This window comes from Heterodontus francisci, chromosome 4 (assembly GCF_036365525.1).
Source record: "Heterodontus francisci isolate sHetFra1 chromosome 4, sHetFra1.hap1, whole genome shotgun sequence".
NCBI classification, from domain to species: domain Eukaryota; kingdom Metazoa; phylum Chordata; class Chondrichthyes; order Heterodontiformes; family Heterodontidae; genus Heterodontus; species Heterodontus francisci.
The window spans coordinates 93395402-93411546 of NC_090374.1; the positions used below are offsets into that span (position 1 = coordinate 93395402).

At 42.0% G+C, this 16145-nt stretch overlaps 1 protein-coding gene across 2 annotated transcripts in view; it reads left to right on the forward strand.

Annotated features, from left to right (window-relative positions):
- Positions 1 to 15937, forward strand: part of commd10 (COMM domain containing 10) — a 131988-nt gene extending 116051 nt beyond the window's left edge. The window contains exons 6-7 of one of the 2 annotated variants that reach the window (XM_068028851.1): positions 12976 to 13035; positions 15122 to 15937. In XM_068028851.1, the coding sequence (XP_067884952.1) occupies positions 12976 to 13035; positions 15122 to 15160 (99 nt within the window). In that variant the 3' untranslated portion in view covers positions 15161 to 15937. The remainder of the gene's footprint in view (positions 1 to 12975; positions 13036 to 15121) is intronic. The other variant, XM_068028852.1, reaches the window with a different exon arrangement.
- Positions 15938 to 16145: the final 208 nt, after the last annotated feature.

Genomic DNA, 16145 nt, shown 5'->3' on the forward strand with positions numbered 1-16145 from the left:
GCAAGCTTTAGAGGAAGATTGGTCACGTGGGCTAGTGGAAGGGAGGGATGTGACAGAGGTAGCTGATTAGATGGTCCCGATCTTAGTAGCAAAGAAGTCCATGAGCTCTTCGCACTTATTGTTGGTGGTGACGTGGAGAAGACAGGAGGAGAGAGGTTTAAGCAAATGTTTTGCAGTCGAGAAATGAAGCTGTGTCATCTTTGCATTCCAGAATGGTTCTTTACAGACAAAGGATTGTTTGTTGAAATATAGTCACTGTTGTATAAGAAAGGAAAATATAAGGGAATGAGAACAGAAAGTGCTGGAAATACTCAGCAGATCTGGCAGCATCTATGTAGAGAGAAACAGAGTTACCATTTCAGGTCTGTGACCCTTCATCGGGACTGGCAAAAGTTAAAAACATAACAGTCTTTGTGCAAGTGTAAGGGGGGGGGGGGGGGGGTTGCGGGAGAGGAGGGAAGAACAAGACGGAAGTTCTGTGATAGGACGGAGTGGGGAGACATTAAATGACAGATGTCATGGAACAGAATGTAAATGGAGTGCTAAATGGTTGTAGTGAAAGACAAAACATGAATCCAGAGAGAGTGCTTATGGCAAAATAATGAACAACTCTGTACGAAAGCAAAAACATGAAAAATAAGTTCAAAATTAGCACATGGTTAGAAAATAAAGAAAAATATATATAAATAAATAATAATAAAAAAAATAAATGGGGTTTACAGTCTGAAATTATTGATCTCGATATTGAGTCCAGAAGGTTGTAGAGTGCCTAATGAGGTGCTGTTCCCCGAGCTTGCGTTGACTTTCAGTGGAACACTGCAGCAGGCCGAGGACAGAAATGTGGGCATGAGAGCAGGGTAGTGAATTAAAATGGCAAGCAACCGGAAATTCAGGATCATTCTTGGCGGACTGAGCGGAGGTGTTCTGCAAAGTGGTCACCCAATCTGCGTTTGGTCTGCCTAATGTAGAGAAGACCGCATTGTGAGCAGCGAATACAGTACACTAAATTAAAAGAAGTACAAATCGCTGCATCACCTGGAAGGAGTGTTTGGGGCCTTGGATGGTGAGGAGAGAGGAGGTAAAAGGGAAGATATTACACCTCCATCAATTGCATAAATCTTATAATGTAATACTCTTTCAAACTGCCACATCTTCTCTCTGATCTCAAATTTCCAGTAGCGCAACAGGAGCTAAACCAAAGATATCATTTTGCTTCTTATCAGTGACTAAATACGATTGACTTCATAAATATCCTCAGCTGCTTGCTCTGCTTAAATCAGGTGGTGTGCAGTCTTAGGGATCTTCTCAATACTGAGTCTATCCCACATCCAGTCATTCACAAAGACAGTATAATCCCAACTCTGTAACTTTGCCTATTTGCAGACCCAGCACATTTCCTCCACCATTGAAATCCTAATCTATGCCTTCATCGTCTTAAGAATTATCTTCTTGAATAGTCTTTTCATCATCATTCACAAACTCCAGTTAATCTAGAATTTTATGACCCAAATTATTCTCATACGAAGCTCCACAAACTCATTACCACTACGCCACCACCTCCCCCTTAAGCGAAGCTTGAGGGGTAATGTCACTAGACTAATAACCCAGAGCCCCAGGCTAATGCTCTGGGGACATGGATTCAAATCCCACCATGGCAGATGGTGGAATTTGAATTCAATTAATAAAAAAATCTGGAATTAAAAAGCTAGTCTGCTGGTGATTGTGAAACCATTGTTGATTGTTGTAAAAACCCAACTGGTTGAGTAATGTCCTTTAGGGAAGGAAATCTACTGTCCTTACCTGGTCTGGCCTACACGTGACTCCAGACCCACAGCAATGTGGTTGTCTCTTAAATACCCTCTAAAATGGCTTAGCAAGTCACAGTTCAAGGGCAATTAGGGATGGGCAATAAATGCTGACATAGTCAACAACGCCCACATCCTCTGAACAAATAAAAAAAAGAGACAATGAGAAGTGGAGGAGGAGAGAGAGTTTGTGAAAGACATACTGTAAAACGGAGGAAAGAGCCATACAGTGAAGGAGTGAGAAAAGGCAAAGAAAAAAGGTGCACACACAAGTAGAAACTTGCACAAAAGGGGAATTGAGCAAGATGGTCAAACTGATGCAGAGACAGCTAGAAAAATGTCAGTACAGTGATGGAGTGTGGAAGACAAAGTAAGATCAAGATTTATTAGGAGCTGAACAGAAAGAAGATTATGGGATTATTAAATCATGTTTATTCACGACCAATAATATGGGCGATCAACAAAACTCGAATGCAGAAGTAGAAAAATGCCCGACTGAGGAAAAGGACGCATTGTGTTGTAACTGACAGGTGATCAAGGCTTGGTGAAATAGATATGTTTTAAGGAGGCTTTAAAAGTAAAAGCAATGGGGGAAAGTAGAGAAGTGGCGGGTTCTAGGAAGTAGTTCCAGGTAATAGAGCTGAGACAGTTGAAGGTTCTATCACCAATGGTGAAGCAGATGTGAGCGGTAGATCCACAGAAAACCAAAATCAGAGAATGGAGTACACAGGAAGGAAGGTTGCAGCGATAGAAGGAGTGAGAACAAATCATGGAGGGATTTGTAATGAGTACAGGGGTTTTATATTTGTTGCATAGGGGGTAGAAAGCAAGGGTAGATCAGTGAAATTGGGGTGGTGAGCAATAAGAACTTAGTGCAGATCAGGATGTGGGGTCCAAGTTTTGGACAAATTAAAGTTTATTGAAACTGGGAAATGTGGGGCCTGTCAAGGGTACATGGGCAGAATAATTTTTGTTAATATTTTCTTGAACTGTGAAGATATCTGACATTTATTATTCACAGCCTTTATTATTAGAAACAATCATTAGTATTGTTTAACCACAGTATATTTTGTAAATTGCTTTAGGTGATAAATGAACAACATTAGGGCGGCGCAGTGGTTAGCACCGCAGCCTCACAGCTCCAGGGACCCGGGTTCGATTCCGGGTACTGCCTGTGTGGAGTTTGCAAGTTCTCCCTGTGTCTGTGTGGGTTTTCTCCGGGTGCTCCGGTTTCCTCCCACAAGCCAAAAGACTTGCAGGTTGATAGGTAAATTGGCCATTATAAATTGTCACTAGTATAGGTAGGTGGTAGGGAAATATAGGGACAGGTGGGGATGTTTGGTAGGAATATGGGATTAGTGTAGGATTAGTATAAATGGGTGGTTGATGTTCGGCGCAAACTCGGTGGGCCGAAGGGCCTGTGTCAGTGCTGTATCTCTAAAATCATGATAGTTAAGCACAGGAGCATTTCTAATGTAATTATTGCATATTTCAGCTTGGTGAGACCAAATGATTTGTTTTCTTGGGCCATTTATCTAGAATTTGCAGGGGGGGAAAGTGACATAATTTAGTCTTCCTTGAGTATCACCTGACATTGATACACTACACTGAAGACTGGAATTCCTTTAAATCTGTAATGAGCATTAGCAGATCCAAGGAGATAATCACACTGACAATCAAGTGAGTGTTTGATGTTTCCACTGCAACAGGAGAGCACATCTCTGTGGAAAAAATTAGGGAGTGATAGAATATAAGAGAATTCCTATTGAGGTTAACTCTTGGGAAAATTATGATCTGGCTGTTCTGTTGAAAATGCAAGATTCATTATTTTTCCTTTTTTAACTTTGATTTTAAAAGTATGAAAATGCTTAAAATGAACCAGAATGCATGATTTTAATGTAAAAATGTAAACGTTTCAAGGGGAGCATGCCCCTGTCCCTCTTACCATTTTGTGCCTCCACATTTTGATTTGTTTGTTCAGACTTTCATATATTTATGTTTTCTTCTGTCGAAAGTAACTGAAGGAAAGTTATGTACACTTACTTCTTAAATTACAAGCTGATGTAACTACTCAGTTTTCACATGACAGGGCCATCCTTGTTGTCAGCTTATTTCGGGCTGTGTCAGCTTTTGATAGTGTTCTAGGTTGGCATGCCATGTGTACTACAACTTTCTGTCACGGTACTACAAAGATGCAGGAAACTTAAACAAGAGGGTGCACTTCAGCTTTATCAAACTGCATCACAGTTTTTGACCCAGTGAAGGTCATGAACTAACCTCGGATCAATAGTTGAGGATGGGTGGAAATGTATGATCAAAAATTTAAGCTAGCTCTAAATCAATGGCTATCAACAATGTAGCCTTTAGATTCAAATTCTATTTAGCATGTCTTTTGACCATGTAGTCCTTGTAGGCTTTCGGAATGTGCCCATGGTCATTTTTAGTGATACAGATAAAATGAAAGGCTCATACGCACACTAGTTGTCCCAGAACAGCTCCGTCACAACATGTATACTAATAATGCAGTCATTGCTGCTCATTTGCATAAGAACATATGAAATAGGAGCAGGAGTAGGCCATTCAGCCCCTCAAGCCTGCCCTGCCATTCAATAAGATCATGGCTGATCTCCCCCAGACCTCAACTCCTCTTTCATGCCAGCACCTCATAGCCCTCAACTCCCTGATATTTCAAAAATCTATCTACCACCTCTTTAAATACTTTCAGTGATGTAGCCTCCACAACTATCTGAGGTAGAGAATTCCAGACATTCACTACCCTCTGAAAGAAGAAATTCCTTCACATCTCAGTTTTAAATGAGTGACCCCTTATTCTGTAACTATGTCCCCTAGTTTGAGATTCCCCCACTAGTGGAAACATCTTCTCAACATCTACTCTGTCAAGCCCCCTCAGAATCTTGTACGTTTCAATAAGATCACCTCTCATTCTTCTAAACTCTAATGAATAAAGGCCGAACCTGTTTAGCCGTTCTTGATAAGTCAACCCCTTCATCCCTCCAATACCGTGAGCTCCTATCTCGAGCAATAATCTTTTATGTGGCACCTTATCGAAATCCTTCTGGAAATCCAAATACACTACATCTACCGGTTCCCCTTTATCAACTCTGCTTGTTATATCCTTAGAGAACTCTAGCAAATTTGTCAAACATGACTTCCCTTTCGCAAAACCATGTTGACTCTGTTTTGATTGCGTTAAGCTTTTCTAAATGTCCTGCTATTTCTTCCTTAATAATGGACTTCAGCATTTCCCCAATGACTGATGTTAGGTTGACTAGCCTATAGTTTCCAGCTTTTTGTCTCCCTCCCTTCTTGAACAGGGGTGTCACATTAGCGGTTTTCCAACTCGCTGGGACCCTCCGGGAATATTTCGACCAATGCCTCCACTATCTTTGCAGCCACTTTCTTTAAAACCCAGGAGATCCTGCAGTGGAGATCCTGGTGCTGTAGATACCAGTGAAAAGCTGAACTTCCCTTAAATCCCACCATAGGATTAACCTGCTGAAGGGTACTCTCCACCTTACCATAAAACCTAGACCTAACACCAAGAATGAAGTCATTTTCTGGTCTAACGTCTAAAATGAATTTCCTTACTTGGGAAGTTTGTTCATGGAAGATATTTTTCTAATTTAGATAAATTCAGCAACTGCTAAGATGTCTGCTTACATGAAGTTCTGGGTGTTCTCTTACACAGTAATGCAACCCTTTTTATTTACCTTTTGAGTTTATCATCTTTCCCCAAAATGAAACCATAACTGTGTTCAGTAATGGCTAGAAACTTTCAGCCTGTCATGCTTGTCTCTGTTCCAGGAAATAATAGACTGGATCATGTTAGGAATTTGTTCCTTCTCTCAACTGGATGGAGGAGGCAATCCAAAACTAAAACTGACATTAACCAGGAAGATATGGAATTGAGAGATTGGCTGTGAACTGCTTCCACCACTGCCAACAGCTGGAGATTGCGCTTAAAAAAAAAGTAGGAGATGGAGGAGCCTGTATATGAAAAATTAGGTTGTTCTGGCAAACAGAAATGACAACAGGAGTAACACAACCATTTGACATCATACAGCCATTGTGGTGATAGCAGTCATTAGAGATGAATAAGTGGTTGGTGTGCACATATGTGTGTTTTAGTATCAGCCAATTACTGTTAAATTATTGTGTAGATGAGAAAAAAGTTGTCTAATTGACTGCCATTATGCTTGTGAAATTTTCCTGAAAATTGTTCTTCTACTTTCTAAAACACATTAAATACGAACATACGAATTAGGGGCAGGAGTAGGCCACTCGGCCCTTTGAGCCTGCTCTGCCATTCAATAAGTTCCTGGCTGAACTGATTACTCCACATTTCCACCTACCCCCAATAACTTTCCACCCCCTTGCTTATCAAGTATCTGTCTACCTTTAGTTAGTTAGAGATACAGCACTGAAACAGGCCCTTCGGCCCACCGAGTCTGTGCCGACCATCAACCACCCATTTATACTAATCCTACACTAATTCCATATTCCTACCACATCCCCACCTGTCCCTATATTTCCCTACCACCTACCTATACTAGGGGCAATTTATAATGGCCAATTTACCTATCAACCTGCAAGTCTTTTGGCATGTGGGAGGAAACCGGAGCACCCGGAGGAAACCCACGCAGACAGAGGGAGAACTTGCAAACTCCACACAGGCAGTACCCAGAATTGAGCCCGGGTCGCTGGAGCTGTGAGGCTGCGGTGCTACCTCTGCCTTAAATATTTCAAATCAATACATCACACATGCTGAACTGCCTGGGTTCACCATGCTGAGTGGAGAAAGCTGAAACTTCTTTTAAAGCTACAGAAAACCAAACTTCACTCTGAACAAGTCAATGAAAGTGTAGAACCAATCTTGGACTTATAAAAGTAATTTTCCATCCTTATGTACAGTAATAGGATGTGCCAGAAATCACTGAATAGAAATATCCTTTTTGTAACTTCTTTTATTTGCCTTAATACAGATGCAGCTGTGACAGTAGTTCAAGTCTGCCAGTTAGGACACTGTTCTCAAGCATAATGCTCAATTTCATCTGTATCCCTTTTATCACCATCAAAAACTGTATTGAGCAATTGAGAGCTGAAAAATAAGTTACGAAGAACAATTTAAGTATCATATGCGAAAGACTACAGTGATGATTTTTAGAAAAAAGATCAACTTTGAATATAATAAGTTGGTTTAGTTTTCTGGTAAACCAATTTTCACAATGTTTGGGGCTCCAATGAACGAATAAGGAACCCAGCATTGGGAAGGGGGTGCCCGCTGAGGGCCACCCTCCTGTCATTGGCGCCAACCGCCCCCCCAACCGTAACCCTGTAAGTCCTCTCCTGCCCAGACCTACCTGAAGCCTGCCTCCAGTGACGCTCCTCAGCCTCCTGGACAGTCACCTCCTCCGCAGCCTCTGATTGGCCAGCAGCTCTCCAAGTGCGGGACATCCAGCGATGGAGTTCTGGATCCTATGGAAGGCCCGCCTCTGTCCACTTAACTGCCTGATTGGAACTAAATCCATCGGGCCATTGCGGAGACGTGGCTGCAGGATGGTTGGGACTGGGTACTAAATATACATAGAACATAGAACAGTACAGGCCCTTCGGCCCACGATGTTGTGCCGAACCTTTAACCTACTCCAGGATCAAATTACCTACATACCCTTCATACTACTATCATCCATGTACCTATCCAAGAGTCGCTTAAATGTCCCTAATGTATCTGCTTCTACTACCACCGCTGGCAGTGCATTCCAGGCACCCACCACTCTCCGTGTAAAGAACCTACCTCTGACATCTCCCCGAAACCTTCTTCCAATCACCTTAAAATTATGCCCCCTGGTGATAGCCCTTTCCATCCTGGGAAAAAGCCTCTGGCTATCCACTCTATCTATGCCTCTCATCATCTTGTACCCCTCTATCAAGTCACCTCTCATCCTTCTTCGCTCCAATGAGAAAAGCCCTAGCTCCCTCAATCTTTCTTCGTAAGACATGCCCTCCAGTCCAGGCAGCATCCTGGTAAATCTCCTCTGCACCCTCTCTAAAGCTTCCACATCCTTCCTCTAATGAGGCGACCAGAACTGAACACAATATTCCAAGTGTGGTCTAACCAGGGCTTTATAGAACTGTAGTATAACCTCGCGGCTCTTAAACTCAATCCCCCTGTTAATGAAAGCCGACACACCATACGCTTTCTTAACAACCCTATCAACTTGGGTGGCAACTTTGAGCGATCTATGGACATGGACCCCAAGATCCCTCTGTTCCTCCACACTACCAAGAATCCTGTCTTTAAGCCTGTATTCTGCATTCAAATTCGACCTTCCAAAATGAATCACTTCACACTTTTCCAGGTTGAACTCCATCTGCCACTTCTCAGCCCAGCTCTGCATCCTGTCAATGTCCCGTTGCAACCTACAACAGCCTTCCACACTATCCACAACTCCAGCAACCTTCGTGTCATCGGCAAACTTGCTAACCCAGCCTTCCACTTCCTCATCCAAGTCATTTATAAAAATTACAAAGAGCAGACGTCCCAGAACAGATCCCTGTGGAACACCACTGGTCACCGAGCTCCAGGCTGAATACTTTCCATCTACTACCACCCTCTGTCTTCTATGGGCCAGCCAATTCTGCATCCAGACAGCCAACTTTCCCTGTATCCCATGCCTCCTTACTTTCTGAATGAGTCCATGGGGAACCTTATCAAACGCCTTGCTAAAATCCATATACACCACATCCACTGCTCTTCCTTCATCAACGTGTTTTGTCACATCTTCAAAGAATTCAGTAAGGCTTGTGAGGCATGACCTGCCCCTCACAAAGCCATGCTGACTATCTCTAATCAAACTATGCTTTTCCAAATAATCATAAATCCTGTCTCTCAGAATCCTCTCCAATAATTTGCCCACTACCGACGTAAGACTGACTGGTCTATAATTCCCAGGGTTATCCCTATTCCCTTTCTTGAACAAGGGAATAACATTTGCCACCCTCCAATCATCTGGTACTACTCCAGTGGACAGTGAGGATGCAAAGATCATCGCCAAAGGCGCGGCAATCTCTTCCCTCGCTTCCCGTAATATCCTTGGGTATATCCCGTCTGGCCCCGGGGACTTATCTGTCCTCATGTCTTTCAAAATTTCCAGCACATCCTCCCTCTTAACATCAACCTGTTCGAGCATATCAGCCTGTTTCACGCTGTCCTCACAAACGACCAGGTCCCTCTCTCTAGTGAATACTGAAGCAAAGTATTCATTTAGGACCTCCCCTACCTCCTCCGACTCCAGGCACAAGTTCCCTCCACTATCCCTGATCGGCCCTACCCTCACTCTGGCCATCCTCTTGTTCCTCACATAAGTGTAGAACGCCTTGGGATTTTCCTTAATCCTACCCGCCAAGACTTTTTCATGTCCCCTTCCAGCTCTCCTAAGTCCATTCTTCAGTTCCTTCCTGGCTACCTTGTAACCCTCTAGAGCCCTGTCTGATCCTTGCTTCCTCAACCTTAAGCAAGCTTCCTTCTTCCTCTTGACTAGCTGTTCCACATCTCTTGTCATCCAAGGTTCCTTCACCCTACCATCCCTTCCTTGCCTCATCGGGACAAACCTATCCAGCAGTCGCAGCAAGTGCTCCCTAAACAACCTCCACATTTCTGTCGTGCATTTCCCTGAGAACATCTGTTCCCAATTTATGCTCCCCAGTTCCTGCCCAATAGCATTGTAATTTCCCCTCCCCCAATTAAGTATTTTCCCATCCCGTCTGCTCCTGTCCCTCTCCATGACTATAGTAAAGGTCAGGGAGTTGTGATCACTATCACCGAAATGCTCTCCCACCGAGAGATCTGCCACCTGGCCTGGTTCGTTGCCAAGCACCAAATCCAACATAGCCTCCCCTCTAGTCGGCCTATCTACATATTGAGTCAGGAAACCTTCCTGGACACACCTGACAAAAACTGCTCCATCCAAACTATTTGCACTAAGGAGGTGCCAATCAATATTAGGGAAGTTGAAGCCACCCATGACAACAACCCTGTTACTTCTGCACCTTTCCAAAATCTGCCTCCCAATCTGTTCCTCCGTGTCTCTGTTGCTATTGGGGGGTCTATAGAAAACTCCCAATAAAGTGACTGCTCCTTTCCTGTTTCTGACTTCCACCCATAATGACTCAGTAGACAAACCCTCCTCGACGACCTCCCTTTCTGCAGTTATAAAGTTTACAGGAGAGACAGAAAAAATGGCAGAGGGGGTGGAGTAGCCTTACTGATTAGAAATAATATCACCTCATTGGTGAGGGAGGATATAATGAGGGGAAAGCATCCAGTGGAGACGTTATGGGTGGAACTGAGGAACATAAAGGATATAAAACTGCAATAGGTGTTGTGTATAGACCCCCGGTAGCAGTTCTGAGGTGTTCGATTGTATAAATGCACAAATTAGGCAAGTGTGTAACAAAGGCAGAGTATTATTAATGGGGGATTTTAACTTACACATAGATTGGGAAAGGCAAACTAGCACCTGTCAGAAAGGTAATAAATTTCTGGAATGTGTCCGGGATAGTTTCCTACAGCAGTATGTCCTAGATGTAACAAGGGGACAGACAATATTAGATTTAGTTATGAGTAATGAGCCAAGTTTAATTAGTGGCCTAACTGTGCGTGAACATTTAGCAAATAGTGACCACAACATGATCGAATTCAAGGTAGCGTTTGAAAGTGAAAAGCACGAATCAGCTACTCGAATTTTAGACTTGGGTAAGGCTGACTTTACCGGGATGAGACAGAGACTGTCCACCGTAAACTGGGAAGATCTGTTAATGGGTCAAACGACTGAAGAATCGTGGAGAATATTTAAAGAAACATTTAATGAAATACAGAGCGAGTATATACCCCTGAGAGGAAAAAGCTCCACTTCACAGAAAAAACAGCCATGGACAACTAAAGAGATTAGGGATAGGATAAAACTAAAAGAAAAGGCTTACAAAAATGCAAAACGCAGCACAGATCTGGCCGAATGGGATCAATACGAAGACCAGCAAAGGGTCACAAAGCAGCTTATAAGAGCTACTAAAAGAAATTATGAAAGGGAACTTGCAAGGGACATCATAGTCAATAAGAAGAAATGTTATAGTTACATAAAAGGAAAGCAGGTGGTCAAGAGCAATGTAGGCCCACTAAAAACTGAAAATAGGGATATTGTCATTGATAATGGGGAAATGGCAGACATGTTGAACAATTACTTTGCCTCAGTATTTACAGTTGAATAGGAGGATAACTTGCCGGAAGTCCCAAAAAGATTAATAGCCGATAGGGGACAGGGACTTACTGATGTTTTACTTATGTTAATTGTATTAACAAGGAAATTAATGGAACTAAAGAGTGAGAAATCCACAGGACCTGACAGTTTCCATCCGAGGGTGTTAAAGGAAGGAGGGGAGCACATTGTAAATGCCCTAACTATAGTCTTTCAGAGTTCCCTAGCTTCAGGAGTGGTCCCTCTGGATTGGAAAGTTGCACATGTCACTCCACCTTTTAAGAAGGGTGAAAGGGGGAACCAAGGAAATTACAGACCAGTTAGCTTGACATCTGTGGTGGGCAAGTTGCTGGAGTCTATAATCAAGGATAGGGTGACTGAACACCCAGAAAATTTTCAGTTAATCAGGGACAGCCAGCATGGATTCATGACGGGAAGGTCATGCCTGACAAATCTCATTGAATTTTTTGAAGAGGTGACTAAGTTAGTGGACAGGGGAGTGTCCATGGATGTTATTTATATGGACTTCCAGAAGACATTTGATAAAATCCCACATAAGAGACTGTTAACTAAGGTAGAAGCCCATGGAGTTGAGGGCAAATTATTGACATGGTTAGAAAGTTGGTTGAGTGGTAGACGACAGCGAGTGGGGATAATGGATAGGTACTCCGATTGGCAAGATGTAACTAGTGGTGTCCCACAGGGATCTGTGTTGGGGCCTCAATTATTCACATTATTCATTAACGACTTGGATGATGGCATAGTAAGTCATATATCCAAATTTGATGATGATACAAAGGCAGCATTGTAGACAGTCTAGATGATAGCATAAAATTGCAAAGAAATATTGACAGACTAGGTGAGTGGGCAAAACTGTGGCAGATGAATTTCAATGCGAGCAAGTGTGAGGTTATCCATTTTGGACCAAGAAAGGATAGAGCAGGGTACTTTCTAAATGGGAAGAGGTTAAGTACAGTGGATGTCCAAAGAGACTTGGGGGTTCAGGTGTATAGATCTTTAAAATGCCATGAGCAAATGCAGAAAATAATCAAAAAGGCTAATGGAATGCTCGCCTTTATATCTAGAGGACTGGAGTATAAAGACACAGTGGTTTTGATGCAGCTGTACAAAACCCTGGTTAGACCCCACTTGGAGAACTGTGAGCAGTTCTGGGCACCACACCTTAGGAAGGATATATTGGCCTTGGAGGGAGTGCAACATAGGTTTACAAGAATGATACCTGGACTATAGGGGTTAAGTTACGAGGAGAGATTTCACAAATTAGGCCTGTTTTCGCTAGAATTTAGAAGGTTAAGGGGTGATCTGATTGAAGTCTTCAAGATATTAACAGGAAAAGACAGGCTAGATAAAGATAAACTATTTCCACTGGTTGGAGATTCTAAAACTAGGGGGCATAGTCTAAAAATTAGGACCAGACCATTCAGGAGAGATGTTAGGAAGCACTTCTTCACGCAAAGGGTGGTAGAGGTTTGGAACTCTCTCCCACAAACAGCAGTTGAAGCTAGAACAGTTGTTAATTTTAAATCTGAGATAGATATTAAGCAAAGATATTAAGGGATATGGGGTTCGGCCACGGATCAGCCATGATCTCATTGAATGGCGGGACAGGTTCGAGGGGCTGAATGGCCTACTCCTGTTCCTATCTTCCTATGTTCCTGAAAGAGGCGCGCTGGGATCTCGGCATCTGTTTTCTCAACATCAAGGCCCCCGCCGCCAGGATAAAATTCTTCCTATTAACTGTTTCTCTTTCCACTATTTAAAGCGCACTATTCAGACTATTCATATTTGTAATAAATCAAACTGATACTGTTTCTTGTGGCTAGTGAAATACTTTCACTTTCTAAATGAAAAAAAACATTTTGTTTTAAATACAGAATACAGAAAAGGTTTTTGTTGAATTTAACCATGCCGAACTTTTAGAATTTTACAACAAGGTGAGTAATTCTTTATTTGTGGTAAATCTGTAAACTGACAGTCCATTTCCTAGTACTGATTTTATAACAAGCATTAATAATGGCCAGCATGTTTGTTACTTATTGTGAACAGTTTTTCATCTTGACTGAATATTCAACTTATTTGCAAGAGTGCCATCTTTGCCTTAAAGAAAGCCTTTTCAGCTCCCCGATGGTTCAGCTAACTTATCTAAAGAATTGTTGAGCCATACAGTTAAGGTACGTCCCTGATTTTTGAGCCTGTTGAAAAAAAACACTCCTATGAGTTGGGGAGGGCAACCCAGGCAACATTCCTGATCACTGTGATGCTTCCTAGAAGTACACGAGTGGACTTTTGGTGAGGATGAACCCAGTTTATCTCTGAGGTTCACCCCTTATTCCCCTGCTGTAGAAGGTAGCTGCTTGCTGAGTTACAATTCAACAGGTACTAGGTGTACTCCAGCACCTCAGCTAAGTGGTCATCATTCATGTTTGAGCCCTCAACAGTGAGTGATGACAGGCTACCTAACTGGAGAGGGTATCACAGTTGACCTTGATCCTGTTTGCACTTTATGTCCACACATGTACTTTCCAGCTTGTAACATTGATAATGATCAGGAGCAAGAATCCTGGCTGATTTTCTCCTCCCACCCAAAGGTCCTAAAGCCAAGTGTAATGCCGCCAACAAAACTGATAGTGAGTAACTAAGTGAAAACTGGAGATTTAAATTGATACTTCCTGATCTGTATAGCTCAGTTACTCAGAGGGTAAACTCATTGGGTGAATGGGGAAGCCTGTGGAGTTATTTTCTAAATTTATTTTTAAAATATCACCTTTCAAGATGTAACACCAGCTGCTGCAAGATCAAGTTTAACTCCACTCAGCTCCCAATTTGAGCCATGTCTCATAGGTTAGAAATAAATTCAGAAGAGAAAGAAGTTGTTGGGTGTTTGCTAGCACCCCCTTGTGACAGCTACACCATTCGTGGTTGTCTGGGAGTAGGGCAGGTCAGTGGACATGCTGCCAAATACAACTATTTATCTTTGCCTCTGGAGTCAGGCAACAAACACCCTTCAAAGAAGTGTTAGTACCTGTGAAAGAAAAAAAAAATTATATAGCATCTTTCATGACTACAGGATGTCGCAAAGTACTTTACAGTCAACGAAGAACTTTTTGAAGTGTAATCACTGTCATAATGTAGGAAACGCAGCAACCGATTTGCACACAGCAAGCTCCCACAATTGCAATGTAATAATCTGTTCTCCTGCTCACATTGAGGGATAAATATTGGCCTTTGAAATAGAGCCATGGGATCTTTTACCCGCACCTGAGAGGGTAGAAGGAGCCTCGGTTTAACATTTCATCCGAGGGGTGGCAGCTCTGACACTGCAACACTCCCTCAGTACTGCAGTGGAGTGTCAGCCTTTGTTTTTGTTCCCATGTCCTGGAGTGAACTTGAATACACAACCCTCTGACTCAGAGGCGAGAGTGTTATCAGCTGAGCCATGGCCAGCAATGCTTGGGACGTGTCTTTTATATCAGGATGGTTGAGCTGACCATGTGCTATTCAAGAAAAGCAACCCTGCACTATGATGTAAGTTCCTTTCCCTTGAAACTTCCCTCCATAGAGTGGTCTGTAACATATTCCTTATCCACAGTAAAAATTTCATAACTCCAGTCTCAAAGGCTCCAGCTTCCATTTACCTTCTCAGTCTAAAATTATTTCAAAAATTGGTTGTTTTGTGAATGCATTAAAATCACAGTATTTTACCATTCATTTTCTAATCAGGAAGTTATCCCTTGCAACTCAATGTTTAATGGAATGTAAAATGTAAATTTGTTAAGCAGCAGGTGACATGAAAATGTAATATATTCTGTTTTATATATACCTGTATGTTAGATAAGTTGATTGGATTTTTCACACTGCTTCAAATTTTTAGTCTAGAGTTGATCTTGAGCAAATTGAACAAGAAAAATTGTCTCGCATGTCAATACATTCTTTGCATTCAAATGGCTACTGTAGTAATGTTCGATAGCACAGAAGTTTTCTAAAATGCACTTGTATTTGTTTCTTTTTCATCTTCTGCAGTTGGAAACCATACAAGCACAACTGGACTCTCTTACATGAACAAGGCGTACTAATCCTCCAAAAATGCACCTGTCAACTGTAGGTTTAAGACTGAGGAATTTTCATAACACACTATATATGCTGCAGAAACCAAATGAACTGTCTTCATCAAGTAAAGCAGCATAGTTGTAAAGTTGCCACTTTTAGATGTCTTCACAATTGGTTTTCACAGATTGTTACATAAAATTCAATAGCACATGAACTGAATACAGATTGACGAAATGGTGCCCTCTATTGATTCAGGATTATTGACATCAATTAGGGATGCCTTGATTTTGGATTTATCCACTGGCAGATTGGGAAAGGATATATTTGGTTTGAAAACAAAAACAAAAATTGTAATATAGCTCTAGGAGGGATTGAACTGCAATAATGGTTTCCATTTGGTATTGTCTTGTGAAGGCTGGAATATTGATGACTTTAGCCTTTAATTTCCTCATTCAGTATTCCAGCCTATTGGCATAACAGTATACACACATATCTGTTAGTAATGAAGCTAAGCCATTAATATAGAAACTCTTACAGCAAATTGCACTTCATGAGATTAACAACCATTTTGATTTTTTGTTTTTACAATATGGCAAATGTGGCATGTTTCAAAATGTTAAATAACGATTGAAATAGATACATGTATCATCGTGGTTTGTATTGGCTGCTGGATTAAGATGTCACAATAACATTGATAATGGACTGTATATGGTAATGAACTATCAGGCTAAAAATAGTATGATTGGAACCCAAGTTTCTAATAAAATCGCTTGCTGAAATAAGTATGAATTTGCTGATTTGCAGTGTGGATATTTTAACGTGTACCGTGACAAAATGTCAACTTGATATGGATTGTATCGGGGTGGTATAAGTCTTATTCCACACCACCCCATTCGCCACAACCCCCTGCCCTGTCTCTCTCACGTCCTGTCTCTTTCCCCATCTCTCTCCCCCCTTCTCTTCCCCCCTCTCTCCCCCTCACTCCCCCCTCACTCGC